This window comes from Emericellopsis cladophorae (assembly GCF_022114955.1).
Source record: "Emericellopsis cladophorae strain MUM 19.33 chromosome Unknown NODE_7_length_695568_cov_118_814649, whole genome shotgun sequence".
NCBI lineage: Eukaryota > Fungi > Ascomycota > Sordariomycetes > Hypocreales > Bionectriaceae > Emericellopsis > Emericellopsis cladophorae.
The window spans coordinates 621,382-649,010 of NW_026250932.1; the positions used below are offsets into that span (position 1 = coordinate 621,382).

Consider the following 27,629-nt stretch of genomic DNA (forward strand, 5'->3'; position numbering starts at 1 on the left):
GACGGAATTCTTGCGGCGGGTCCTTGCATTATCTATGCTCTCTTTTGGTTTGGGTCAGCATTTGCTGTTACGACGTTATGATATACCTCTTTTTTTCATTGTGAGATGAACAGCAAGGGGGCAGCGAGGATACTTTGCGGCATGGTTCTCATGATTGTTTATCCTTTTCTCTCTGATTTCTGCTTTTTTTTTTTTTTCTTTTTTTTTTTAACGACTATGCTTGGTTTACATTGCTTTCTTTGATACCCTGAGCTTCTTTTGAGTTTCATAGGGAGGCGAAGATGGGGACTGCGGATGGACGGTACACAATGGGGATTTTGCAATGGTACTCGCTGAAGGGAGGAGGTATTGGAAGTGGGAGTGTTGATGTCTGGTGGTCGTTGTTGAATTGAACGAGTCAGTATGCCGACACGCTGTGCCTGCGTGCGTGGTGATGGTGATGAAGAATGATGTTGACCTACCGGTGTTGCCTACCCTGCAATTGCAGCAGAACAATAGTGCGTGGCTCTGTTAACTTCATGTGGAGAATGACCCGTGTCGTAATAACTGACTAGATGTGTCCTTTGGTATGACACTCGGCAGGTTTAACTGCTAGTCGCACAAAGGGCTGAAGTCTGACATTCCATCACATGTCGACGCGCAGAGGTCACATACGGAGGTGTTGTGCGATTCTCACCAAACAATACTCGGTGAAGCATGTCGATTTTCCCTGTTACGCATCCCTCTCTCACAAGCGCCTTGACGCATCTGGCCAATAAGCATGATGTACCTCCTTGGGCGTATCACAGGGACGGCCGTCGCGCACCTACCCTAATTCAGCTGGCTGAGGGACCCGATGCAATGGAGAGTGCGCCAGTCGGGGGGGTTGCATTGGGCATGCCTCCCTCCCCGCACTTTTAGGGACTGCATGCATTCTTCTGTCGTCTGCACCGCTACCTCCTCCATCCAGCGAGGTATTGGGTTCCGGCCCGATCATCGACCAAAAGGGGGGGAGGAGGCGAACACGGCTGCGGTCCTGCATGTGGTGCGCACCTATCCTTCAGCTAGCCGATCTAGAGCTGTCTAGATTCTGCTTACACTGGCTGGCATGGGCAGTCACGGCACACGATTCATGTGGGAAAGTGGCATGTCAACAAAAGTCATGATAGCCTCACTCAGAATGGAGGGACGGGGCCCAAGCGATGACGATATTCCCAATCCGCAGATCGTACCCCGATTGCCGCGACGCTCCAGTCTCCAGGAGCAGGGGGTCTATTCCGCCAATCGCCACTGTTGGGGGATCTGCAGCAGCCAGGGCGGCTTGCTGTGTTTGAATTTGTGCAGAATTGGACAGACGGACAGTGTTGCTTCGTTTCTCTCACGGCACACTTTTTACGAGGAAGAAGCAGAATTGGCTTCACCGGACTGTGTCGTAGACTCGTAGTTCAGCTTGGATGACGAGAGATGCTCTTCGTCATGATCACTCGATTATGAGGTAGGTACCCACCCGCTTCGAGACTTGTGCATACGTGTACCTAGTTGAGCACAGGCGCAGAAGCGCTTAGCCCCAAGCAGATAAGCAGCATGCTGCTAGACTTAGTAGGGACGAAACCTCCTCAATACGGGCTGTCTCTGTCCTCCACCGATGAAGTTCACAAGTCACCGACAGTCAGTCTTCTGCCAATCGAGGGCCTGGGCTCGGCTGGTCTGCCGAGCCACTCACGGATCCCCCATTTGTGACTGGAGTGCCTCCTAGGAGACTGAACCTGGACCTGGACCTGGGCTTGGGCTTGGTCGCTTTTTGCCTTCGCCTGCCCTCCAACCTTGCTACTGGATCCCCTCGTCGCCCGCCTGCCAGCAAACATCTTCCCTTTCGCATCTACGACGAATGTACCTCATTTGCGAGTACCGGTCAAGACCGTCCCTACCTGCCCTCGACAGCGAGACCAAGGCGCCGCTCGAACGGTAGGGCTCTACAGGACGTGCGCGCGTGCACCATCGTCATCATCGTCACGTCAGGTATCGAGTACCCTGGGCCTGCCCTGCCTTACCCACACTCATCCGCGCGCAAACTGCGGCATCGTCGACTCCTCTTTCGACGACCCCGTCCACGATACCCCACCGCTGCTTTTAGTAGGAGTAGACGTACCGCGCCCGCATCATGCTTTTTTCCAACATGTTCTACAAAACACATCGCTCGCCGCTCGCCAAGCTACGACACCACAAGCCCGGGCAGGGCCCCCCCACCATGTCGACCTCTTCCTCCGGATGGGATGCGCCCGAGTACGCCGACCTCTTCTCGCGCGACAAGGTGAAATTGAAGGCCGCCGTCAAGAAATACGTGGCGAGCCGCGTGCGCGACGATTGGAGCTTCACGTGGTCACCCGAGGAGCGAAGTGAGCCCACGACGAGGACAGACGCAGCAGCCACCGCCGCACCACCCCTACCTGAGCGACTCGAGCAGCGAGATCCTGCCAATGTCCAGGACGAGACGCACGAAGACGATGGATACGAGGTCGATACCGACCCCGATGACGACATCAATTTAGATCTTGACATGGACCACGACAGCGACGACGCACGCTCGGTGTACAGCATCGTCTCGGACGATCCCACACGCTACAAGCCTCGCATCGAGTGGGACTCGGACTATGCGGTCGACGAAGACGCGCTGCCTCCCACAGCTCGCGCAAACACAGCGGGCCTAGACGAGGACGAGACGAAAGCCAGGCGCAGGACACAGCAGAGGCGAGATTTGCGCAAGGAGATGGAGTGGAACCCTGGGCTCGCCTGCTTTGAAGCGCGACGCAACGCATGGACAGAGGCGAGGGTCGTTCAGCTGCGCCCCAAGCCGGAGACACCGACAAACTCTTCATCGCCCGCGAGCCAACGCTCGTCGCGTCGGCGGTTCTTCCGCCGTTCTGTCTCGTCGACGTCGTCCGCTGGCACAATCAACCAGCCGGGTGCATCATCCTCCGCCCGGGTGGAGCGATCACCGCCGAGAGAATCAGAGAATGACACCAGCAAGACGTCCAACTCGGGCTCGTTGGAGCACGGGCGGTACCCAGTAGAGACCATTGTGCCCGTGGCAGCACCCATTCTCCCACCGCAATGTCTGCTGCGGGCGGGCATCCAGCCAGACAACTACCTAAAACTGTACGACAAGTGCATACTCGACAATCAGCAGCCAGCGTGTCCCGTAAATCTATCCGACACCATCAACGCACTTGTCATGGGCTGGAAGCGCGACGGCGAGTGGCCCCCTCGTCCCGCCATCCCCAATGACTTTCCGCAAAGAGCATCGACTGGGCCGATCGAAGCGGGTGAGCGGCGCAAGAGCTTGACGGGCTTGCTGTCACGCGATAGGACGGCCGAGGCGCGCGCCGGCAAGGGTGTTCGGCAGAGTCTGTCTCGCGCCTTGGGGCTGGGCACCCATGTGGAAGCACCGGGGGGGTCCAGGCCGACCATGGCGGGCTAGCAGCGGCCGGGCGACGGCCACGGGGACCTGTTTGTTACACGGTTTAGGATTCCTTCACACCACGTGGTCGGCTTCGAGAAGCCGGCGCTGGCTATATGGTGCTGCTGTTGGTGCATTAATACGGACGTTACGAGCATATGATACCCACCACGGTTGGACGACGAGCACATGGCCACGTCTTCCACAGCTTCTCGGGCATTGTTTTTGGAGGTGATGTGGATGGGGAGTTCTAGGTGTATCTTGGAGGTCATGTTTGGAACATGGCGAGACTGGCGAGACTGAAATATAGGCAGGGTACGTACGAATGACATATTGCATAGAAAGCTCTGATGGTCTGGGCATGAGCAAGTATAGAGCCACTGCTCTTGATTACATTACACATTGTGCAGTACTGCCGAGTGTCTTTTCCCCATCAGACGACCAGACCCTTGACCTGCTTCTTGTCCTTGACATTGACGTCCCTCCACATGGCGACACCAGCAATGGCCAGCACGAGAACAGACGTGGCCGCAATCAGCATATACCGCACGGCCTCGCCGTACGAATCCTGGATGGCGATGCGCGTAGGGCTGTCCAGGGGGTAGTCGAGCTGCACCTCCAGGCTGCCGTAAATGGCCATGGCCTGGTCCTTGGTGTCGTCGGGCAAACGCCTGCCCAGAGCGCGGGGGAAGACGTGCTGCCAGATGGCGGAGGAGACGGTCTGCCCAATGGCGCCGCCGATGCTGGTGAACATGCTCTCGACGGCGAGGACGACGGCGACGTGCTGGTGGGCGGTGACGGCCATGACGGCGATCTGCTGGGTGATGACGACGGCGCCGCCCCCAAAGGCGATGAAGATCTGGCACATGACAATATAGCCAATGTTCACGTGCGGCTGGCGGAACTGGATCATGAGGCCGGCGCCGAGAATGGTGATGGGCACGCCAAAGTACAGGGCTACCCACTTGAAGCGCCCCGTGCGTCGGATGGCGTAGCCAACGGCAAAGGACCAGAAGCAGGAGCCGATGCTGTAGATCTGGGCCACGTAGCTGGCTTCGGTCACGGTGAGTCCGTTGACGGCCTGGAGGAAGGAGTAAAAGTACGAGTTCCAGATGTAGAAGCTGACAAAGAGCGTGGCGGCCATGAGACAGGCGCCCGCGACGGTGCGGTCCGTCAGCAGCTCGAACGGCATGAACTTGACGGGCGCAAAGAACTTTTCCCACACACCAAAGGCGACGAGCAGGAGGAGACCGACGAGGAGGAAGACCAGTACAATGGGGGCCTCCCAGCCCGCGGACTGCCGCGGCTGAATGTTGAAGGAGAGCAGGAAGAGGCCCAGGCCGGCGATGATGAGAACGAGGCCGACCACGTCAAACTCGCGGAGGTAGTGGAGGACGGACTGGGGCCTCGTGCGGCCGGACTCTCGCTCCTTGATCAGACCGCGGCTCTTGGCGACGCGGGCGTAGTAGACAAAGAGACCCCAGAGAGGCAGGGTGAAGACGGGCGTGAGGATGGAGAAGACGCCAAAGCCCCAGCGGAAGCCGGGCCCGTCGAGAAAGGCCTCGGAGATGGGACCGGACAGCCAGGTGGTGATGATGTAGGGCGAGGCGACGTAGGCGAGCATGAGGCCTCGGTTCTTGAGGTGGGACGTATCGGCGATGAAGACGCTGAGGGTGAAGCTGATGCCGTTGTAGCCGACCCAGTAGAAGACCTGGGCGGCGGCGTACATCTCGACACTATTGCAGGCGGCCATCATGATGAGGCCGACGGTCATGAGGAGGAGCGTGACGAGGTAGCCCGTGGGACGGCCGACGACGTCGAGGATCTTGGCAATGACCAGCTTGGAGACGCCCCCGATTATGTTGCTCATGATGCTGACGGTGGGCGTGAGCGAGTGCTCCTGGAAGGCTGACGTGACATAGGGCGTGAGGGCGCCGGTGGCGCCCTGCTGCATGGTGTTGACAAAGTAGATGACCCAGATCCAGACGTAGGCGAAGATGAGGGCCTTTTTGGACCACACTGTCGTTGTGGCCTCAATATTCTGCACGCCCGCTTGGGCTTCCTTGTCGATCGCCTCGTGGTCTGTGTCGTCCGCAGGGTCACGCCGCGCGGCCTCGGCGCCCGTGTCGGTGTAGGTAGCCTCCTTTTTGTCGGTGCCAATGTTGCTGTTGCTGCTGCTGCGCTCGCGACGGGCCTCCGTGTGCGCGAGCGCCTCGTTGGGCTCAAGTATGGTGGACATGTTGCAGGCTGGCCAGACGTCGATGAGGGCTGGCGAGAGAGGTCTCTCTGGTGGGAGGTGTCCGAGAAAGACAGGTGCAGGAGGAGATGAAGGAAAGAAATCAACGAGAAGAACCCAAGAGGTGCACATGGCTTCCTATATGGCCCCGTCAACGAGTATTATATGCATTCCTTTTGCACGTGCAGGTCCCCGAATTGCATCGCATGGCTGAACAGGGATCGGCCAAGAGACGGAGGCAGCCTAGTTTTCCATGAAGCATGGCACCTCGGTGAAGCCATGTTTGAAAACTGAGGATATTCCCCGAATCTGGGCGGCTAGGACATCCCCGAACAAGTCTGGAAGGCATACTCCATGCGTCCAAGACTGCACCCACCGATTGACTTGCAGGCGGTAGTCTGGATGGAGGCCGTAGTCTGGATGGAGGCCGCTTGTCAGTTCCCACAAGCGCCACGCATCTTGAACAGTCCTCATGTTGCTGAGGAGATGTTCTTCGCCACAAGAGGACTCGCGGATCATTGGTCCCTGGAGATGGCGTACAGTCAAGGGCCAAGGGATAGTAGTCAAGCGAACGTCGGGAGGACTCGGCTAATTCTGGACTGAGCCAAGGGGAAAAAGGTTTGCCGTGGATCTAGGATGGCCTCCCATGTCTGGCTGGCCAACGAGACTGCTCGCGGGCAGAGTTGTTGGGTCAAAGCGCTGGATGCTGACGTTGGATCAAGATACCTCTGAGTCTCTGAGATCCCTCTTCCCTCTCTTCTCCCGGATGGGGGGCAGCAGTGGCAGCATCGTGCCAAGCAGAACTATCAGAAGGCAAAGATTTTATCAGATCCTGCGGCCGGCCAGGCGAGATGGCTACGTACGTACCAACTTGCGTAGTGGTATTGGCGTCTTGGATCCCTGCGCCGGGATCTATCAAATCAGATCGATAAGATCCGGCAAAATCTGCTCCGGTGTGGGGAGTCCCATCCAACTTCCAAGGGACTGGATCCTTCGCCAGGCAGCTGTTAAGTTTACTATACATGTAGCCATCAGAGAGCGATTTGAGGCAATTTCTCCTACATGAAGTGACCACGGGCTCGTCTGCTTTGGAGCGACTGCAACCAGACTAGAAGATGCTTCGGATGGACAAGGAATCAAGGCGTTGTGTCTGTGCTTTAGGACCCAGGAGTCCCACCCGCAAAGTCTTTCTCGCCGGATATTAAGCATACAAGCTTTTGGTGGCGTCGACGCGTCAGTGGCTGGGGTTTGTTGTGGACCGAGTCCGATCCATCCATCCGGGCGACGAGATTCAGATTGACCAAACTGACAAAGCCTCGGATCAAATCAGATAACTCACTCCACCCGAAGGACCAACTGCTGCGAAAAGGGACAGATCACACTTGAGAATCAAGACCGCGCGAGGTACTAGATGTCATTTCTATTCCACAATGTACTTGAAGCTTAGACTGCCCCAAAGGTGCGTGTACCGAACTGGTCTACGCGAAAACGCTATGCCCAACGCCAAATGACCAAAGAACAGCCTCTCCTCCCAGAGATTCTATTCATACCTTGACCTCGTCCTTGCGCCCAGAAAGCTGCATGTAGTTCCAGCAAATGTCAAAGCCCAGGTCGTTGTTGAAGTACGCCTGCATCACGTCCTCGCCCCACGCCGTGCCGACCTCGGGCCCGTACGACACGGCCTGCTTGCCCACGGCGAGGCCGATCATGGGGGGCGTCGGCTGCATCTCAAAGAACTTGGGCTTGTGGCCGACAAAATCCCGCAAGATGGACTGGTGGATGTTATTGGCCGAGATCCAGCCCATGTACATGGCGCCACCGCAGCGCTTGATACCAGACCATAGGACGGCGTCGCCCGCGCAAAAGTGGTACTCCGAGTTGGGCGTCTCCTGGGGGAGCTTCAGGCTGTGTAGTTGTTAGCGGATTGTCATTCTAGATATACCTGGAGAGAGAGAATGGACTTACTTGGGCCTGATCTTGACGAGACCCTCCTCATCCAGCGCAGACGTGGGGAGGTACGTGGTCGTTGGCACACTCTTGGAAATGGCCATGATCACCTCGCTCGCGACCATGGTCTTGCCATTCGTAAACAGGATCTCGAACCGTGGTGCGCCGTCTCCATTGTCGACCGGCTTCGACTCCTTCAAGCGGTGGCCCATGAGGACCTCGACGCCACTCTCGAGCAGCAGTTCCAGCGCCTTATCCTTGCACTCCTCTGACAGCCCTTCCGACGACAGCAGCTTGTCGCGCGAGTGAACTAGTGTCACATTGACGTGCGGCTTGACGAGCTTCAGCTCCGCAGCCACCTCGATCCCTACAGCGCCTCCTCCAACGACAACGACTCCGTCTTTCGCATTGTCCACCGTGTGAATGAGCTCGCTCGCCTCAATGAGGTACTGCTTCCTCGTCAAGGCACGAGGGGCCACGGGCCACACGCGGCGCAGACCAGAGGCGGCGATGAAGTAGTCGTACTCGTACATGGCCGCCTCCTTCGAAGCGTGGTCGACCACGGTGGCCTTCTTGGTCTCGCAGTCCACGTGCGTCACACTGCCCTGCAAGACCTTGATGCTGGGATGGTCAAGGGAGGGAACGTCACTAAACTTAACCCACGCCTTCTTCGAGTATTCGGCGTCGCAGAGGGCCAGAGGTGTGCCGATAAGGTGGTCTGGAGCCGGTCAGAATAAACGTGCACGATATACTGTGGCAGACTTTCTTGAACATACAGAAGCCATCACGCTCGTCCACCACGGTGATCTCAATGTCGAACTTGGGAAGATCTGGGTGGTGCACATGGGGCTCGCGCGCGACCCGCGGTGTGAGCCCCTCGGCGATGTCGAGGAGGTTGAGTGCGCTCGAGAGGCCAGCGTACGAGCCACCGGCGATGAAGACGCGCACAGGCGGATGCGCTTGGATAGGGCTCATCTTGGCAGTATGACAGAGTCGTTTGAATGTGGAATTTTGATGCCCAGAACAAATTTTGACCTTTGAAGAAGGAAGCCGGGGCACACAGCAGGATCGTGGGCTCGTCAAGGCAAATGCAGGACTCGACTGGGCAACGAAGAGCCGTGGGAAAGAGAAGGGGAAGCGTGGCATGTGAGCAAAGGACAAAGAGCCGGAATATTTGTCTGCAATGTGCGTGGCTCTGTAGATATATCCCTTCCGACAACGGGCAACCAGCTCATGCGGCTTATGTCGGATATCCGGCTCACCGACTTATCTGATCCGTCCCCCACCATCCGCGTCGGCGCCGGATGGTCTTATTATCAGATTGATAATATTTTCCTAGTGCGCATTCTCAGAGCACGAGTCATGTACTCCCAAATGTCCTTTACGAGCTTATTAGACAAAAGTACGTAACACGAACCTGAAACTCGCATCCTTCCGAGAGATCTCCAGGCCAAGCAGCGAGTGCGTGATTTTCCACAGTCTGCTGCGCATGGCGAGAGATGGATAAGATTGATAAAATCCACCCCGGACTCCACATCCATTAAGCGTGCATTTCGGAGGATGCGAGGCCATCCAACTCACCTTGGCTTAGAGGCAATCCTGGAAAGATAGGTGCTTGCGCAGTGACTAATCGGAGGCGGAAGACTAGCACCTCCGACAGGCTTTAGGGCGTGGAAGTAAGGTATCAACGAGGCCTTTAGCCGCTCTCCAAGCTGGCACCCCGTGCGTATTGCGTGTTCCGCCAATACCCCTCGTGTTTTGGCTTGGCAGTCGGCAAATTACTGCGATCATGGACAACGAGAGCAGCTGTGTTTCCGTGTGCAGGAATGACAAGCAGCTCTCCAATACCACCGACCCGTTCGCTGTACGAGCAAGGGTCGTCGGAATAGCGCCAGTCCGATGGGACGCTGCTGTCTGCGATCACCGCGCTGGCATGGACTCCGTAACCGGCCACATCATGGGTACGGCCTCCTCATTGTGGTAAGCTCCCTCATCGCCTACATGTGCTACATTATCAAATGTACCATGTCATTGTCTGCCTCATATCGGTGCTTGTGCGGGCCTGTACCATGCCGCTCCAGGCGCTGAGCAACCTTGAGCGCAAATAAGCTGTCCCGTTCTCCGATGATGTCGGCATCGGAGTCGAAGAGTACAACCCATTCGAGACCGTCTCGTCGCTCTCACTGTAGGAGGGGTCACGACCGGGTATCGCTAAAGGCACCTTAGAAGGGAATGGCCATGGTGAGTGCTTACACCAGCATCTGGCTTGCGTGCCTCAGCACCCAGGCAAACCCGTATATTCTTTTGCTTATTGGCGAGGATCCACAAAGATCACCAAGAGGGGGGCGGCCCAAACTTCATTCTGCATCGTCCTTGTCTCTATGCTTGTGAGCGCACAGCTTTGGGCCAAATGTTTGCGCTTGCTCCAGAGTAACCCAAAGCCAAATGCGCTGCCTTGAGGATCTTGAGTCTTCTCGACAACGGCTCCGTGAAGAAAATGTCCGTGAAAGAGTCCCAACTCTTCCAGGCGATGTCGTTGCCAGGACATCGAAGGTGAAGTAAAAGGACTCGTGAGCAAGGACTCGTATCTTAACCCTAAAAGGGCTGTCGCTCACCGTCAAGGAATGGCAGTTGTGTGGTCTCATCAGCCCTCCTGGCGCTGACAAGTCGACCATCACGTCCCTTGTGCTGCGTACGTACACGCCGGCCAGCGGCACAGTGGACATAGACCGCGTCGATGTCAGCAGCTGCGAGAGGGACAAGTTCCGCAACGACATTGCCGTGGATTGTCCCTGTTCAACAGAACGAAAAATCCAGCGTCGGCTGGAGCGCCAGGAGGGATTGTAAAGCAACCCAGTCAGGAATCGAGGACGTTTGCAAGCTCGCCAGCATTCACGAGCTCATCCTGTCTGTACCTGACGACTACGATGCAGAGCATGGCCCCAATAGCTCATGCCTGGCGGGAAGGAAGCGTCAGGGATTGGCCATTGCGAATGCCTTGATGCGCGAACCGCGTCTGCTGCTGCTCGACCAGAGTACCAGCGCCCTGGATGCCGAGAGCGAAAGGCTCTTTCAAGAGCGCCTCGAACAGGCGGCACGAGGTATAATAGTCATTGCAATCGCGCACAATTTACACATCGCTCGAAGAGCCGATGTGGTCTTCGTAAAAGATGATGGCCAGATCGTCGACCCGGAGTGTCATGAGGAGCTGATCGCGGCAGGCGAGACGCGTGACTGACTTACAGGAGATTCTGGGGAACTGTGGCCTCCAAAATGAATTAAAAAAATATGGCATGTGACTTAAAACGTGCTCCAAACAGACGGTTTGATAGGTGAACTGTTAATGGCTGGCGCACTGTTCGCTGTCGCCGGCGGGTGGCTTTTCTTCAGGTAGCCTTTCCAGTTGGTGGCCTTCAATTTGAGGCAACACTGAGGGCAAGGCACGAGGATCACGGCGGCGCATGACCTTTCCCTCTGCACCCACACAAGCCCCACGCGCTGTGTCATGGCGCATACCGCTATCCGCCTTACTCTGCGTTGAACTCAAAAGTCGATCCAAATGTCTACATGTTGTTCGTAAGGTAGCTAGTGATTCCACGAGCCACCATTTCATCCCCGGCTGTCTCTAGGAATCCCTCCTCTGTTCCTGACAACGACGACGACGCAGGTCCAGCCACGTTTGCCGGCACCCGCTCCTCGAACCACCCGAGCGAACGAGGAGGGAATGCGGCTCCAGTGTCCCATCCACCCCCCGATCAACTCTCCTACGAATTAGACAACTACCGCGCAATTGAAGCGCGAGAAGACGCTGACGAGGCCGAGCGACGGCGCGAAGAGAAGAAGAAAGACAAGCGGGCGTGGCTCGAAGAACAGGACGAGATGAAGTTCTCACACAGTATCCAATTCAATGCTGTACCGGACTGGAGTAGTCACTACATTGCGTACAGCAACTTGAAGAAACTGTTCGTCATCTTGTCCCGGAGGAATTACTTGGCCCGTGCTGACCCATCGCAGGATATACCAGCTTGAAAAGACCGCTCATCAAGGACTCGCTGGCGATGGCGAGTCTCGACCGTTAATATCGACGGAAGACCCCGAGGAAGTCTTCAGCAGAGCATTGGGCATCGAACTGGAGAAGATATGCTCCTTCTACAATGCCAAGGAGGGCGAGCTGCGCGATGAGGTCAACCAGCTACTGCACGACATCTCGCAACGCGTCGTCCCAGATGGAACAACCACCAATGCACTCCAACCGACCACTTCAAACGGGCTGAGGAGGCCAAGCTTGGCCCGGCAGATGAGCTCAAGTGGCCTTATTTCGGATGACGATGTCGAGGAAAGTGCTAGCGACGACGACGAAACGACCGGCCTGACGCGGCCTCGTAAGCATAGCTTTGGGAGGAGGAGAACAATTGCCAGTACCACAGGGGGCCAGGGGCAGGACCTGACGGCCTCGTCAGAGTTCGCGCGTTCCATACGCAGGCGAAGCACTACCGTCGACGACTACGGCGAACAGTCCGCCCTGTTCCCCTCTGGAGTCTACTCCTCCGACATTATGCTGAAGAAGCGCATCATCAGCCTCTACGTCCAGCTGTGCGAGCTCAAATCATACGTTCAGCTCAACCGCACTGGTTTCAGAAAGGTGCTCAAAAAGTTTGATAAAATTGTCGACAAGGACCTCAAGGCCACATACGTCCCCGAGCACGTGGACGCTTCCTACCCCTTCAAAGACGAGACCAAGGAGGCCCTCGAGCACAACATTGAGAAGATGGAGGCGGCATACACCGAGGTCGTCACGCAAGGCGATCGAGAGGCCGCAAAGAGGGATCTGCGGTCGCATCTGCGAGAGCACGTCGTATGGGAGCGCAACACGGTCTGGCGCGACCTCATTGGTATCGAGCGCAGGGCGGAAGCGGCGCGACTCGGACAGTCTCTTCTTGGCTCTGACCCGAATGCGACGGCGAGGAGACTGCAAGGCGACGAGGCCCAAGCCGAGACCAAGGGCATTAGCACACCCATTGGTCGTTTCAGGGTGCCCGCGTGGCTGCTCAACTCGTCCATGTACACTCTCCTTGGCTCCTTGGCGGTCTTTTTCGTGCTTCTCTACCTGCCCATCATGGAGAAGGCTGAGCAGCAGAATTGTCTGGCCATGCTGGTTTTGGTCAGTCTGCTGTGGGCAACGGAAACAATACCCCTCTTCGTCACGTCCCTGCTCATCCCGTTCCTGTCGGTGCTGCTCAACGTGGTGCGAGAGGAGGATCCCACCAAGCCACCTAAACGCCTCTCATCCAAGGACGCTACGTCGGCCATCTTTGCGGCCATGTGGACGCCCGTCATCATGCTACTGCTCGGCGGCTTCACCCTCGCAGCCGCACTGTCCAAGTGCAAGATCGACAAGCGGCTGGCGACCCTGGTCCTCAGCAAAGCTGGGACGCAGCCGAAGACGGTGCTGGTAGCGAACATGTTCGTCGCTGCCTTTGCCTCCATGCTCATCAGCAATGTTGCGGCTCCCGTACTTTGCTACTCGATCATCGAGGTATGTTTTTACGGAACCGTTGCTTGAACTCTTGCTGACTTTTTCAGCCCATGTTGCGCACCCTCCCCTCCGATTCGAGCATGTCCAAGGCTGTCATCATTGGCATCGCGCTGGCCTCCAACATTGGCGGTATGCTGTCGCCCATTGCCTCGCCGCAAAACGTGGTCGCCATGGGTATCATGCAGCCGGAGCCCACCTGGCTCCAATGGTTCTTCATTGTCATCCCAGTCGGCGCCATTTCACTGATTCTGATCTGGCTGCTTCTTCTCGTCACCTTCCACCCCGGACGAGGCACTACTATTTCGCCGATTCGACCTGTCAAGGAGAGCTTTACTGGTGTGCAGTACTTTGTGTCATTCATCACCATTGCCACAATCGCCCTATGGTGTGCTAGCCACCAGCTCGAGGGTGTCTTTGGCGACATGGGAGTGATTGCCATCATCCCCATTGTGCTCTTCTTCGGTATCGGCATCCTCACCAAGGAGGACTTCAACAACTTCCCGTGGACCATCATCATTCTCGCTGCTGGTGGCCTGTCGCTTGGCAAGGCTGTCCGGTCGTCTGGGCTCCTGCACACTGTTGCTGAGCTTGTCTCGGACAAGGTCGAGGGGATGAGTCTGTATGGCGTGCTGGTTGTGTTCTCCGTGCTGATCCTGGTCGTCGCCACGTTCATCAGTCACACTGTTGCCGCTCTGATCTTCCTGCCCTTGGTCTACGATGTCGGAGTCGCGATGGATCAGCCCCATCCGAATCTGTTGGTCTTTGGTGGTGTTCTCATGTGCAGCGCCGCCATGGGCCTGCCCACCAGTGGTTTCCCTAATATGAGTAAGTGGTCCCTCCCGTGTCGAGGCTCGGGGCTTTGCTAACAGTCGACAGCCGCCATCATGAAGGAGGATCCTGCTGGGCAGAGGTACTTGCAAGTCAAGCATTTCATCAGCAGGGGTGTTCCTAGCAGCATTATCACATTGGTGGTGGTCATTACTTTGGGCTATGGAATCATGCAAGTGGCTGGGATAGACTGAGGGTCGATAATCCGGATGCGAAATGGTGGCAACCTACATGTGCTTATAGATTCGTCCCTTGTCATAACATTTGCATTACATAGGGAGAAGAATGGCGATGGGTCTCGGTAGGCATGTATCTTACGTTCAGGTGGTACGGATAGAAATCTCGAGGTGCGATCTCACACTGTGCTACTGTGCGACAGGGGTGCCTTAACTGACGTCGGCGCGGTGACGTTCAATGGAAGCTACCAACCCAACAACTCACCGTCACGCACTCGCTGCGCACCAGTTTGACGAGCTGTTGCGAGGATCATTCGCAAAGTCTTATGAGCTCATGGGCCTCCTGTCGATATAGTAACACCAGTAGGAGCTGGTCGCCGCCGCCATGCTCTCCGCGTTCACAGCCCGCCCCATCATCGAGCTGCGGCTGCGGGACAAGTCAAAGATCGAGTCCATACTTGCCCATGGTAGGTTGCCCCCTCCTTTCTTGAATGAATTGAGCGCTGACCGGGAAGGCGATCGTATTCTTGTTGGATTGAACACCGGTGCGCTGCGCGTGTATCGCCTGAACGACCTGCATCCCTCGGACGACTCGAAGCCAAGCCCGAACGAACAAGTCGTCGCTAGTCCGCCACAGAATGGCGAGAGGCCAACGTCGCGGTCGAATCCTTCCCGGCCGACGGATCTGCTGCGCGAAATAGAAAAGTTCTCTACCAGGGGGGTCGAGCAGCTCGCCATTATCAAGGAAGCCAACACAATCGTCTCGCTGTCCAATTACCACGTCTCACTGCACCACCTGCACAACTACGAATTGGTCGAGACTCTATCTCGAACGAAGAACGCGACTTGCTTTGCCGTCACCTCGAACATTGTCAAAGATGCCGAGACGGGCATTCCCGAAATTATCAGTCGACTGGTTGTCGCCGTCAAGAGGAGGATCCTGCTATGGTCATGGCATGAGAGTGAGCTGAGCGAGCAAGTCGCAGAGATCAGTCTCTCGGAAACAATCAGGTCCGTGACGTGGGCGAATGCGACAAAGCTGCTCTGTGGCATGAACGGGGGCTATGTCATGGTCGATGTCATATCGCACGACGTTGAGGAGATTATGAGCCCCGGCACAATGCAGGCAGGCAACCAGGGTAGTCGCTTTGGTGCCGTAGGTAGCGCTGGCATGGGCTACATGGGCTTGGGAGGATACATGCCGAAACCACTCGCCGCGCGACTCGCAGAAGGGGAGATGCTACTCGCCAAGGATATCAATACCCTATTCGTGGACGACAAGGGCAAGCCATTAGATCGGAAACAGATCCCTTGGCAGTCCGCGCCAGAGTCCATCGGATACTCCTACCCATATATACTTGCTCTTCTGCAGCCCTCGAAAGGCTCGCTCGAAGTTCGCAACCCGGAGACATTGACCTTGTTGCAGTCGATTTCCCTGCCGGGCGCGTCTCAGCTTCACTTTGCGCCCCCGACGTCCAGTCTGGCCCATGCAGGAAAGGGCTTCCACATCTCCAGCGATCGGTGTATATGGAAGATGGATACAACGGACTATGACTCGCAAATCCAAGAGCTGATACGGAGCACACAATATGATGAAGCTATAAGTGTCCTAGGAATGCTTGAGGATGCCCTCCTGAAGAATAAGACGGAAACGCTCCGCGAGGTCAAGATGCTCAAGGCGGAATCGTTATTCAGACAGAAGAAATTCCGGCAATCGATGGACCTCTTTAACGAAGACGACGTCCATGCACCGCCGGAAAGGGTTTTGCGGCTGTTCCCACCGAGAATCTCAGGGGAGCTGTCAGCATACCCCGATCATGAGGAGGCCTCGCCGCAGCAGGACGATACTCCATCCAAAAAGACAAACGGAACCAGGTCAGATAGCCCAGTGGGGTCGGCAGACCCATCATCACCACCAAACATTGGTAGTTTCGCCAAGCTTTTTGGAGGTGGGCATAAGAAGGCTTCTGACGCTGCCTCCATCACATCCAAGAAGGAGACCAAGGAAGAGCCCGAAGCAGACGACTCGTCGGCCAGTGCTAAAGACACAGAAAGCCAGGATCCGCTTGTTCTTGAGGGCAAGGATCTGACAAACGCCGTGCTAGAGCTGAACAGCTATCTGGCGGGGACGCGCGCTCGTCTACAGCGCGTCATTGACCCGATCACAGGCCAGCTGAAGCCGCGAAGCGACAGCAACGGCAGTCTCGAAGATGCTGCGGAGCGTTTCTTGCGGACGTCACCCACGGATACAGAGAAGGAACTGGAAGAGACCTTGAGGAAGACATTCCGCGTGGTCGACACGACGCTTTTCCGAGCGTACATGTTCTCCCGACCGACTTTGGCAGGCTCGCTCTTCCGTATTCCCAACTTCTGCGACCCTGATGTGGTCAATGAACGTCTTCTTGAGCAAAACCGCTACATGGAGCTGATCGACTTTTTCTACGGGAAGAAACTACACAAGGAGGCACTTGAGCTTCTGAAGAAATTCGGCTCGGCGACGAAACCTGACCCAGCGGCCCCTACACTGCATGGGCCCGATAGAGCCATACAATACCTCCAGGGACTGTCGCCCGAGAACATTGACCTGATTCTCGAACATGCCAAGTGGACACTCAAGGCAAACGCGGGCTACGCCATGGAGATCTTTGTGGGCGACACGGAGAATGCGGAGACGCTACCGCGCGAGAGAGTACTGACCTTTCTCAAAGAGCAAGATCCTCAACTGGAAGCTCAGTATCTGGCGCACATTATCGATGAACTTGGCGACGACACAACCGAGTTTCACAATCGACTCGTCCAATTATATGTGCGCAACTTGACGACCATGGTGAAGGGTGAAGAGTGGGATCGTACCATGCACAATTTCCTCAACTTCCTTCGCGAGTCGAAACAGTACAGTCTGAGCAAAGCATTCAGTCTCATACCCCGGGATGGTAAATATGGCGTTTTCCCAGTCTTCATGGATATTTACTAACGACACCAGACGCCATCTTCTACGAGTCGCAAGCCGTTGTGTTGAGCAACATGGGTCAACATAAACAAGCTTTAGAAATCTTTGTCTTCAAGCTGAAGGATTATGCGAAAGCGGAAGAGTAGGTTCCTGCTATAGACGCCACAGAAGCTGAGCTAACATGCCACACCTAGTTACTGCAATCGTGTGCTTTTGTCGCAGGATACGCCCACAAGCGTCGAGGATCCCGACGACAGTGCCCCTTCCATCTACCACACCCTCTTGTCGTTGTACTTGCAACCGCCATCATCCCACAAGCCAGATTTGCCGCCAGCTCTCGATCTCCTCTCCAAGCATGGCTCTCGCTTGCCAGCGACCTCCACGCTCAGCCTGATCCCAGACGACATCCCCGTCGGCGATCTCGAGGCCTACTTCCGTGGACGCATACGGGCAGTCAACAGTCTTGTGAACCAGACCCGCGTTGTTGCTGGCCTGCGCAAGTCCGAGGGCATCTCCGTGGCAGCGCGACTGCATCTGGGCGACGATCAAGAAGGAGGCCAAGGTGGACGGAACAGGCATGTGACGATCACGGATGAGAGACATTGCGTGGTGTGCCACAAGAAACTCGGCGGCGGCATGAGGATGGGCGGTACGGTCGTTGCGGTGCTGCCGGACAATACAGTCGTCCATTATAGTTGCCTGAGTCGAGTGCCTGGCCAGCGCCCAGAGAGCTCGAGAGCACCGAGCTGGGGTCGTGGGTTCTGAGGCCGTGGGCTGAGATGGATTGGTTGTTCTGCGTTTGGCTGCATTGAGCGAGCAGATGTGATGGTAGATTGAGTGGCAGTTCGACCCAGCGCATGGAAGGTGTCTTCAGCAGGAGCAAATACCCCGTATATACGCATTGAGCACCTTTTTTTTGTTTTTGCTTTTTTTGCCTTTTCTTTTGGTCTTTCAGTCCTCTTCCTCGACAATTTCTTCGCCATAATTCTCCTCTTCTTTGACTTCGGCAGCACTCTTCCCCCCTGCGCGCCCATTGTCTTCCTCCATTCGTTGTGTGAGCTCGGTATTGATCTCGGCTTGAGTAGATATGAGGGCTTCGCGCAGAGATTGTAGATACTGCGTCTTGTCGGTGGTTGCGGATGATGATGATGATGGGGTCGGTAGAGGCTTGGAGACGGTGAAAGGGGTGCTGACGGCTGAGGCGTACGTCGCCGTCAATGCGATTTTCGAATCTTGCGACATTTTACTGTGTTTGACGGAAGGCAGAGTTTCAATGTAGAAGACGACGGATCTGTGATGAGGCTTGCAAGAAGTCGAAACTGGCTCTGTTGCCTTTTGAATGGCGGGGTTCTTCTTGGAGCTTTGAGATCCACCAGGCGGCGGTCACCGTCACAGTGGCAGGGATGCTTCTACCCCATGCGGCTCAGCTGCCCATGGCTTGCCAAGGGTCCATCGAGGGCAGTGCTCCAACTCCAACTTTACCTTGCCATCCTCATCTTTCCCAATTTCCGTCAGCTTCAGTCGAGCTCCAGCCGGCACCTCGTGCGACGGACGGCCTGCGAATTAGACGTCCAACATGTGACATTTCTCTGACGCTCTGCAGCCAGAATGTCTCGCCCACAACGAGCTCCAGGCAGCTTTTCCCCGCTGCCGGGAGCGGCGCCACCACAACCACCAAGCTCAGGACCGCCGCCGCCTCCATCCATCGCGCGCCCTCCCATTCGAGCAGTCGACTCGCCGGAAAGCGAAGCCTCCTCTTTATCCGGCTCGGGTATCACAATTGCGAAAACGCGCCATCAGAACCAGCCGCCAGAGTCCCCCGCGACGCCGTCATACTCTCAGTTCACCAACAGTGTCTCTCCCCCAACATTGACACACCAAACGAACAACTTCTCTCGACCGGCGCGCGGCGCTCCGTCTTCTACGCAAAGCCCTATGGGCGGTATGAAGAATCATGCTAGGAAACATTCAGCGACGCCCGGCCTCTTCGAGCCGTCGCTGCCATCAACCAGCACCTCGAATCTGGGTCATCTGGGAATGAGCATGTCGACGGCAGGAAATAATTCGGCGACGTCTGTGCTGTCCGCCAGTCAGATTGCGGCGCAGGCCGCGGTCATGTCACATCAGCATAGTCAGCAGCACGCGCGGCAACGTTCCTCAACCGTGCCCCATCCCAACGACGGCGCTGATGGGCCGAGACGAGGCAGTGGGAGTAAAGGACCCGTCAGTCCGCCCACGCTCAGCCTGACAGAGGCCAGCGCGCCACGAGATGCCGCCTTCGGGACACATCACTATCAGCAAGGCAGACTAGCATCCGGGAGTGCGCACTCCAGCGCCGCCACCGCTGCTGCGAATGTGGTGTTCCCCCGGTCGGGACACAACTCGCCCAGCCCGGGTCTGGCTGCGTCGCAGATGCCGCCTCCCCCGATACCACCGCCTGCTTCGGAGAAACCTAGCAAGTCGGAAAAGGCGAGGGCAAAGTTATTCTCGCGACCGAGCAAAATCAGTACCAAGAGCGACACCAAGGAGAAGCCACTGCCGAGTCCAGGGAAAATTGGATCGGCCCTCTCGGCCCTGCAGCGTGGGAACTTTAGCACTACAAGCCTCGTCGAGCCGAACACCCAGGCCTTATACAGCCATAGCAACTCTTCTGCCGCCACCATCCGACCATCCGACGCGCTTCCAGAGGACAAGGGCAAGGAGAAGGAGAAGAAGCATCACTTCTTATCGCGGCAAAAACACAAGCTCAAGGATGAGTTCCACTTGCCACTTTCTTCAGTCGCAAGCAACTCAGTCCCTACCGATCCGAATGCGCCTAAACCACTGTACAACTTCAACCTACCTCCGAGCCCCGGCGTCGGCTCAAGTAACTTCGTCAAAGCCAAGAAGGAGAAGAAACTCGCAGAGCGTTCCGAAAGTCGTCTAGGGCATGGCGATGAAGCAGCAGACTACTGGTCAGCCACGGGAAGTGTGCCGAACCTATCGCAGCAGTCTACCATGTACGACCCAATAGATCCGGGGAAATTGGGCTTGCAAAATCAGATGACCTTAGACGACGCATGGCCGTACCTCAAGGCCAAGTTGCTCGTCATCTTCGAGGGCGAGGACTTGAGGCTGCCAGTGGAAGACTTCAACAGGGTCGTGCAAATGCACATTCAGTACTGCATACATCGCAGGTCCCCAAACAGCATGCTTGAGGACTTGCGAGATCTTCTCTCGGTGGGGTTTTCGTCGCTGGATCGTACGTTGCGCAAGACCCCGGAAGAGCGGTTCATACCAACTCTTGTGGAGTTGTGGCTCTTCACCTTCACGTCTATATTACCGTACATGCAGTCCGTTTTTCTTCCACTCGATCTTGAAGTGTCCGGTGGCGGTACGATCATGAACCGTGATCAGGCTCGCGACTTCTGGGGAGGGGTCGTAGCGAGACCGTCGTCCGCGGATGGACCAGCTCGCGTCGCGCCGGCCGCCACAGTTCTCGACGTGCGGCGCCTTGTCCTGATTGCCTACCGGGACAGCATCATCTTGCCTCGCTATGACAAACTCAGAACAATTTTTTCTCGCTTGTCACTCGAATTTCTCCCCTCATCTTTCAACACATCATATGGCTCCCCGCAGGACGCCAGTCTGTCAACGTCGCCCCCTGAATCCTTCCTTTCGATGGCGCGTCCGGGGACAGCAATGTCTCTTGACCCGTCCAACGCCTCCTATAACTCGAGTTCGACGACGCTATTTGGCGAGAGCTCGGTGGGGTCTGCGGATGGCCGCAGTCGAGCGATCAGCAATGTCTCCTTCGGCAGTCATGGTAGCGAGGGTGGAATGCGGCCCTTTACGCCATCAGGGGTGCAGGTCCTGGGCAGCGTGAGAGAGCAAAACGTCGAGGACTCGAAGCAAGTTACGGAGATGGTCGGGCGCATGCTCCAGTGCATGAGTGTCCTGGCGAGCTTGGGGGGTGTCGGCGGAGCAGATGACGAGGGCAACAGGAAGGTGATTGAGCTCTGTAAGATGCTCAAACTGAATTGGCTAGGCAGAGGAAGGACTGGGAGGAACAGGATGGGCATCGTGGGCGGCAGAGTCAAGCGCGAAGGGCCGCGGGAAGAATTACGGGTCTCATGATATGTGTACAGCATGTTCACCAACAGGCGTTCACTAGGCAGCGTGTTTATTCCAGTTGTTCTTGACAGAAACCTTGGATTGACATTATCAAGATATTAATTACGCTATGATTGGATCCTCACAATACGTGCTACATTTGCGCAGGCTACCTGACACCAGCGTCGTAAATGAATAAAAAATTTGTTCCCTAGACTTGAGACAGTTAGCTATCTGCTTGAGTCGTGATTTCAACAGCGCCAGAAAAGCAAGGTATGTAAAACTTAATCAGACATCCAAGGAAGATCTATTATCCCTCATCTGTCACCAAAGGCTCATGGGACTCGAGTGGAAACTGCGAATAGTGGTGGAAAATTCATCATGAAAGTGCAAAATGCTCATGGCGGTTATCGAAGGGGGAAGGAGCCTTACGATTAAGACAAAATTTATTCAGCCGTCGTGACTGAAGAAGTTAGATGTTTGTCTGGGGAAACTGACGCCGAGTTAGCATTCTGCTTTTCTGAGCATGCCCTGCAGCACCACATGTTGGGTTGAGATCTTGCGTAGTCAGAATGATATACTGGCAAGTAACAGGCCCGTTGGAAGCGGGCCCGAGTACGTCTCTTCATGGTCGAATCGAGACAAGGTAAGAAGTGATTGGGTGATCATCATGCAAAAAGGAAAGGAGAGATGGTGATGCAAGGGAAGAAAAAGCTTACCTTCCTATGTATGTGCGCGCGCGCGCGCTCAGATACTCGCCCTGCATCCACGATGCAGCGACTGGCCTCCGACCTTAGATATTGGCGAGAACAAATAAGTTCCCAAGCTCTGAGAGCAGTCGTGATCAAGGCACTGAAAGTCGGCGCAGCATGGCTGTTGTAGGACAGGTATCGTTGGCGGTTGAGCGCGCGCGTTGGTTGTGAGAGAGGAGGAATTTCTCGTCGAGATTCGCGATGAAGTTTATGCTAGGACAGTGCAAGCAAAATTTGCTTCACTCACATGCACACTGTGCTGTCCACGTGACCTGCAGTCGGCCACTCGAGCCGCGATGTTAGCGGCGGGATTGCCGTAAGGTGACAATTCATCAACCGCAAGACGAAAGACTACCGAGACTAGCTCGGCATCCGCATTAAGAGGATTTCTGTACAGGTTCGATTCAATTTCAGTTCTGTAGCAGTTCTATGTGATTGTATGTGAGGTTATTGAAGACAGAGTGGCGCCTCAAGGCTGCAGCACGTCTTGTCGCATTGTTTCTCGTCTACCAGTTGTGACGCTGCCCAGACTGGGCGACAAAAGTCTGTCTCATACTGATACGTTATTTGCCGCGCCTACCACACTATTCTTTTCGTCGTTAAAGATCCTAAATCTCTTGGCCCCGTTTAATCGCATATTTAGCACGGCTTTTGTACATAGACCCGCAATTATTATCCTTGTATCCCATATTACGTTCTCGTTCAGGCTGCGAGTTCCGTCGAGGCGCCAGGACTGGAAGCATCGAGTCCACCCATCTGGACGATCCCAACCTGCTGCGTCGCTCGTCTCTTCCCATCACCCTGTCCCTAGCAGGCAGATCAGGGTTGGCATTCTGCACTTCACCTCTCCACGCCCCGAACCGATTCACATCGCCGTGGCGACTGCCCGACGACGCCCACCACGTCACGATACATTTGCGCTGCACTATCCGCTTCTTGCTGAATTAATCCTCAAATCCGCAGTGGTGCGCTTGGGCTCTGTCGCTTTCGAATCGACTCCCCACTGCCCGACGGGTGGACTAGCGTCACGGCGGCCCACGTAAAACACGCGAGACACGAACCACTGTACCGTTACCATTCGTGACGAGCAAAGCGCTACAGAGGAAAAAAACGACCTTTTTATCCTCGCTCTGAAAGACTGCCCCGCGAAAGCGTGCATACCAGGGCGCGCGCCGTGACTGGTCGTGGTTGTTCCGCGCAACACTGACAGACACTTCTGTCACGCCATTGTATTCAGGACGTCACGAGGTGTGTTCCTGCATAGCGTACTTCCGCTATCGCTCGATCTCATCTGCCCTTCGACAGGATTGTCGCTGCGATAAGTTCCTTGCGGAAACCAGGTGTTACGCGACGTGAACCACGTTGCGGCAATCTGACCGCAGTCCAACCTACCACCTCGGGCACGCTTCGCGATCGACACACCTACTCGTCGAAGCGTATGCAATAGCACAGGACGTCTTCGTCGACACCCACGTCGTGGAGTGGCGACCAGGAAACTGAGATGATGGCTACTAGTAGCATGGGCCCCAACTTCAATGCCGGTCATCCTGCTGGCATGGGGCACCCAGGCGTGGCTGGCCATCCCGTGGGACCCGGGATGCCTCACCAGCCGGGGCAGCAAGGCGCACCGGGCGGCATGCCTCATCAGTTCGCCGGCGGGCCGATGGGGGTGCCGCCTGGTGCTCAAGCCAATGCGATGATGGCTGCTATGCCGCCAGGTATGGCTGCGCAGTTTCAGAATATGGCTCCTGCGCAGCAACAGGCGTTTATGCAGCAGCATCAGCAGCAGCAGCAGCAACAACAGCAACATCAACAGCATAACATGCAACAGCAATGTATTTTTGCGGATACCCTGTCCAGTTGTTCTCCCACAGGCTAACTCGATCTTTCAGTTGCTCAGAACCCCAATTTCGCGGCGATACGACAACAACAGATGATGGCACAGCATCACCAGCAACAGCAAGCTCGAAATATGATGGCGCAGCAGTTCAATGCTGGCGTGCAACACCAAGGCATGCCTATCGGACAAATGCAGCTCACCCCGCAGCAAATCCATGCCCTCCGTCAGCAGCGAGGCCAAATGCCTATGGTAAGATTTGGTATTCATCTTTTCATGTCCAACAGAACGCTAAATGTGCGCAGCAGGGGCATCCGAACATGATGTACGCGATGCATCAACAGCAACAACAGGCTGCTCATCAACACCAAATGCAGGCTCAGGCCCAGCAGCAGGCGCAACAGCAGCAGGCTCAGCAACAACACCAACACCAACATCAACATGGCCAGCAGCAGCAACAACCTGGGCAGCCAGGCCAAGCAGGACAGATGAACGTGCCTAATATGCCGGGAATGCCACAGCAGGCGCAACCAAGCCAGGCACAGATGAATGCTCAACAAGCCAATCACCCACAAGGCCCGCAAGCGCAGCCAACCCGTACACAAACACCCTCGCAGCAGCAAAACCAGTCACAGCAAGGAGGCCCACAGCCGCATCAAACGCCGCAACAAACGTCACAAGCCGGCACGCCAGCCAATACTGGTGGGCATACCCCTGCACAGACCCCAGGCTCAACAGCCGCGCAGCAGCAAGGCCCACAGCCACCACCGCAACCGCAAGTCCAGCAGCCGCAGGGCCCAGCCCAACCTGCGCAACCTGCGCAACCTCAGCCGGGCCCGCAAGCTGTTCCGCAGCAGATGCAACAGCATCCGCAAATGAGCGCGGCCCATCAACACATGATGCAGAGTCAACTGATGGCGCGGCGACAGATGCAACAGCAACAGCAGAACGCGGACGGGATTCGCGGTCAATGTTTGTTGAAATTGATGCAGTTTGGCGAACACCTCAGTGGCTACGCTGTGAGCACTCTCCTCCGTGCAGTATTGAACCAATGTTAACATGAGCCAGCAAAATGCCCGCGGACGGGATGACCACTCCTACTGGGCGACGTTTGTCGATCGATTCTTCGCCCCCGAGGGCGTCTTCCGGCACTCATTGCACATTACGGACGGCGGGGAGACGACCGACAAGCAATACGAAATAGCTTCCTCGGCCATCGCGCGATACTTCCACACACATTTTCACAGTGGCGTCAAGAATATACAGTTGATCCTGGATAGGGGGACCATGGATCGAGCGTTGCCGCACGATTGCCACTATGTTGAGAACAGCCGGGCCAGCCTTGTGTATTGGTTCGAGACGGGTTCACACGTAAGTGTTTATTGTGCTGCGGGGACACGGACGCGACTAACGACCATAGCTTATTGCGAACGGAACACTACGCGCTAGCTTCAACAGTCAGCAGAAGCTCGACCTCTTTGAGTTCGTGACATCCAGCCAGGAAGAATATGTATCTCGGAAGCAGGTGATCGAAGCCGCCAAGCCTACTCATGCATGGATCAAGGAATGGCGGAATGTCAACAGCGACATGAAGCAGTCGCCCGAATTGTCCAAGAAGGGCAAGGGGAAGCAATTGAAATCCCCACAGACACACCCTCCCGAGGTCTTGATGGACTTGCCGGACTCCGCTGTCAACAGCAAAGGAGTCACGCCAGCAGTTCATCAGTTCCTGGAGATAGTGGAGGTCATGGGCCAGATGAACCCTTTGTTCAGCTACTACCACGCCAACCCTGGCATGGGACCCTACGCAGCGCTGGAGCAGTACGTCGCGACCAACATTGTCAGTCAAGGGGGTCCCAACGGCCAGCCCGGTCTGCAGAATCCCCGAACGCCAAGCTTCAATCAATTCCAGATGGGAGCGAGCCCGGCCGTCGCTAACGCCAATCTGCCCGGCTCGCCGCACATGGGTAGCCCTGCACCTGGGCAGATGCAAGCGCCGCCCATGCAGATGCAGCAGAGCCAGCAGGGCACGAGCTCGAGCGGTCCGAGTGCGAACACGTCGCCTGCGTCTAATAAGCGAAGACGCCCGTCAGGCGTTAAGGTCGAAGATGACGGGTCGGGCGCGCCGACGCCGCAGATGAACGGAGTGCAGAATCGGCCTGGCAAGCCAGCGACACCTAGGATGAACAAGCGGACCAAAGTGAACCCGTCATGAGGGGGGACGACTGCCCGGTGTGGATATCGATTATTTTGACATACAATTGTGCTTTTAGGCGGCATGGCGTTTTGTGCTTGCATGGCCTCCCAAAGCACAGGGCTGTCTTTTGTGGGCTGGGAGCATGGCGCATTGCTTCACCTGGGTATATGCTGGCTTACGGCGAGTCAGTTGCCGACGCTCTGGGATGTACTGACGAAGAAGTACGGGATGAATCAACACGAGGAATTACGTGTCCGACGTGAAGGCGGTCTTTGGTATTAATTTGAGTAACGGAGTTACTCGTGTACGATAGAGACGTGGGGCTTTGGTTGGTTGGTTGGACTTACTTGCACGCCCCGGCTTTCTCATATTGCATCACTTCAAAAAGGGGGAGGATTCGAGGAGGACCTATTGACGCGATGGTCCAGTGCTGGCCTTCTCCACTGGGCTCTAACAAAACTGCGCAAGGACTGGCGTCAAAACGCGACCCTTGGCTGGGAGGAGGTATCGTTGCGTTGTTTCTTGGTTTCAGACTTATACCACCCTATAGTATCGTTCCTTTTCATTTCTTTTTTAACTCACACAGTAGCTGCATCATAGTTCTGCGGGCTTGGGCGGATGGAGTTGGGGATGCATATATACTGGTTCCGCCTTGATCAGCTTCTTCCTGGTTCCTTTTGTGGTGATGTGGGAAGCGATGGGGAGCTTTCTGGTACTCCTAGCGACCCATTGGTTTTGCTCCTGGCGGTCAGAGGTTTCGCACCTGAAGATCCTATTCTGCATCGCCTACTATACCTGTCTATGTGTCCCGTCCTCTTACTGAACTGGCGTAATAAAATTAGTCTGGGATTAAATCATTAGGCTGGATAGTAGTGAGTCTTGCTGAGAAGCGTGCAAGTTAAACGTTGGTACATGTAGTAGAAAGATACTAATGGCCGGATATTATGAGCGCCATAATGCTCGAGATTCGAGGAACGAGCTCTCAACTTCATGTGTAAAGGTATTATATTTAGCCTTTGTGTCATGACCGTCTAATTGAGTTTGATCGCCAACAACCTCTGTCAAACCTTTGCCCTTCTTGCGCCTCTTGCGAAAGAAAGAGCGATTTTAAAAAGGGCCTGGATCAAAAATATCGTGGCAGGTGACTCCTTGGTGGCGGTTGTACAGGATCAACGTATGCATGGTTATTGTATCAATCTCCCTGGATGTAAATACTGCCCGAGTGCCACTGCGAATCTTTGCTAATCAACCCTCCCAAAAAAAAGTCTCCATTGGTAGCATGTTGTCCCCCAGCTGGCTTTTTCTCTTCGTCTGCTTCCACCCCATTGCCTACCTCATCAAGCTTTACAGTGAAATGACAATGTCCGATCTCATCGCCAAAACTGACAAGGCATCGAGATACTCGACCAACTGCCGCCATTGCAGCGACCTACCTCTCTACGAAACCCTGGAAAGTACGCAGGGGCGGATGGCGGCAACATCTCAGCGCTTTGACGAAGCCGGGACGCCGAAACTGGCGACCGCAAGAAGAGGCACCGAGGATCGGGAGCGCGCTGACGCACTTGAAACCCCTGATACGGTTCGGCAAATAAAAGCAACGGTGAAGACCAACGGGGACGATCCGGAGCTAGGAATGGACTCG

General features: G+C 55.8%; 10 protein-coding genes across 10 annotated transcripts; 7 read left to right on the forward strand and 3 right to left on the reverse strand.

Annotated features, from left to right (window-relative positions):
* Window positions 1–2,155: 2,155 nt before the first annotated feature.
* Window positions 2,156–3,457, forward strand: J7T54_005689 (uncharacterized protein; the record flags this gene model as incomplete). The annotated part of the gene is made up of 1 exon (XM_051504135.1): window positions 2,156–3,457. One exon carries the CDS (start codon window positions 2,156–2,158, stop codon window positions 3,455–3,457), a length of 1,302 nt encoding a protein of 433 aa, XP_051364516.1.
* A 412-nt stretch (window positions 3,458–3,869) lies between these two features.
* On the reverse strand, window positions 3,870–5,675 carry J7T54_005690 (Siderophore iron transporter-like protein; the record flags this gene model as incomplete). The annotated part of the gene is made up of 1 exon (XM_051504136.1): window positions 3,870–5,675. The coding sequence occupies one exon, from the start codon at window positions 5,673–5,675 to the stop codon at window positions 3,870–3,872; it is 1,806 nt and encodes a 601-aa protein (XP_051364517.1).
* Window positions 5,676–7,216: 1,541 nt separating this feature from the next.
* J7T54_005691 (uncharacterized protein) lies at window positions 7,217–8,594 on the reverse strand (the record flags this gene model as incomplete). Its single annotated transcript, XM_051504137.1, has 3 exons — window positions 7,217–7,577; window positions 7,638–8,337; window positions 8,396–8,594. The coding sequence occupies 3 exons, from the start codon at window positions 8,592–8,594 to the stop codon at window positions 7,217–7,219; spliced, it is 1,260 nt and encodes a 419-aa protein (XP_051364518.1).
* An 814-nt stretch (window positions 8,595–9,408) lies between these two features.
* On the forward strand, window positions 9,409–14,177 carry J7T54_005692 (Leptomycin B resistance protein; the record flags this gene model as incomplete). The annotated part of the gene is made up of 7 exons (XM_051504138.1): window positions 9,409–9,580; window positions 10,222–10,407; window positions 10,469–10,849; window positions 11,287–11,581; window positions 11,634–13,155; window positions 13,203–13,980; window positions 14,032–14,177. The coding sequence occupies 7 exons, from the start codon at window positions 9,409–9,411 to the stop codon at window positions 14,175–14,177; spliced, it is 3,480 nt and encodes a 1,159-aa protein (XP_051364519.1).
* A 367-nt stretch (window positions 14,178–14,544) lies between these two features.
* Window positions 14,545–17,874, forward strand: J7T54_005693 (Vacuolar morphogenesis protein-like protein; the record flags this gene model as incomplete). The annotated part of the gene is made up of 3 exons (XM_051504139.1): window positions 14,545–17,092; window positions 17,143–17,251; window positions 17,304–17,874. 3 exons carry the CDS (start codon window positions 14,545–14,547, stop codon window positions 17,872–17,874), a joined length of 3,228 nt encoding a protein of 1,075 aa, XP_051364520.1.
* A 186-nt stretch (window positions 17,875–18,060) lies between these two features.
* J7T54_005694 (uncharacterized protein) lies at window positions 18,061–18,351 on the reverse strand (the record flags this gene model as incomplete). Its single annotated transcript, XM_051504140.1, has 1 exon — window positions 18,061–18,351. The coding sequence occupies one exon, from the start codon at window positions 18,349–18,351 to the stop codon at window positions 18,061–18,063; it is 291 nt and encodes a 96-aa protein (XP_051364521.1).
* A 693-nt stretch (window positions 18,352–19,044) lies between these two features.
* J7T54_005695 (Target of rapamycin complex 2 subunit-like protein) lies at window positions 19,045–21,225 on the forward strand (the record flags this gene model as incomplete). Its single annotated transcript, XM_051504142.1, has 1 exon — window positions 19,045–21,225. The coding sequence occupies one exon, from the start codon at window positions 19,045–19,047 to the stop codon at window positions 21,223–21,225; it is 2,181 nt and encodes a 726-aa protein (XP_051364522.1).
* Window positions 21,226–23,454: 2,229 nt separating this feature from the next.
* On the forward strand, window positions 23,455–24,282 carry J7T54_005696 (uncharacterized protein; the record flags this gene model as incomplete). The annotated part of the gene is made up of 4 exons (XM_051504143.1): window positions 23,455–23,788; window positions 23,846–24,042; window positions 24,099–24,115; window positions 24,168–24,282. The coding sequence occupies 4 exons, from the start codon at window positions 23,455–23,457 to the stop codon at window positions 24,280–24,282; spliced, it is 663 nt and encodes a 220-aa protein (XP_051364523.1).
* A 57-nt stretch (window positions 24,283–24,339) lies between these two features.
* J7T54_005697 (uncharacterized protein) lies at window positions 24,340–24,669 on the forward strand (the record flags this gene model as incomplete). Its single annotated transcript, XM_051504144.1, has 1 exon — window positions 24,340–24,669. One exon carries the CDS (start codon window positions 24,340–24,342, stop codon window positions 24,667–24,669), a length of 330 nt encoding a protein of 109 aa, XP_051364524.1.
* A 180-nt stretch (window positions 24,670–24,849) lies between these two features.
* On the forward strand, window positions 24,850–26,005 carry J7T54_005698 (Adhesion defective protein-like protein; the record flags this gene model as incomplete). The annotated part of the gene is made up of 2 exons (XM_051504145.1): window positions 24,850–25,161; window positions 25,211–26,005. The coding sequence occupies 2 exons, from the start codon at window positions 24,850–24,852 to the stop codon at window positions 26,003–26,005; spliced, it is 1,107 nt and encodes a 368-aa protein (XP_051364525.1).
* Between the last annotated feature and the right edge of the window lie 1,624 nt (window positions 26,006–27,629).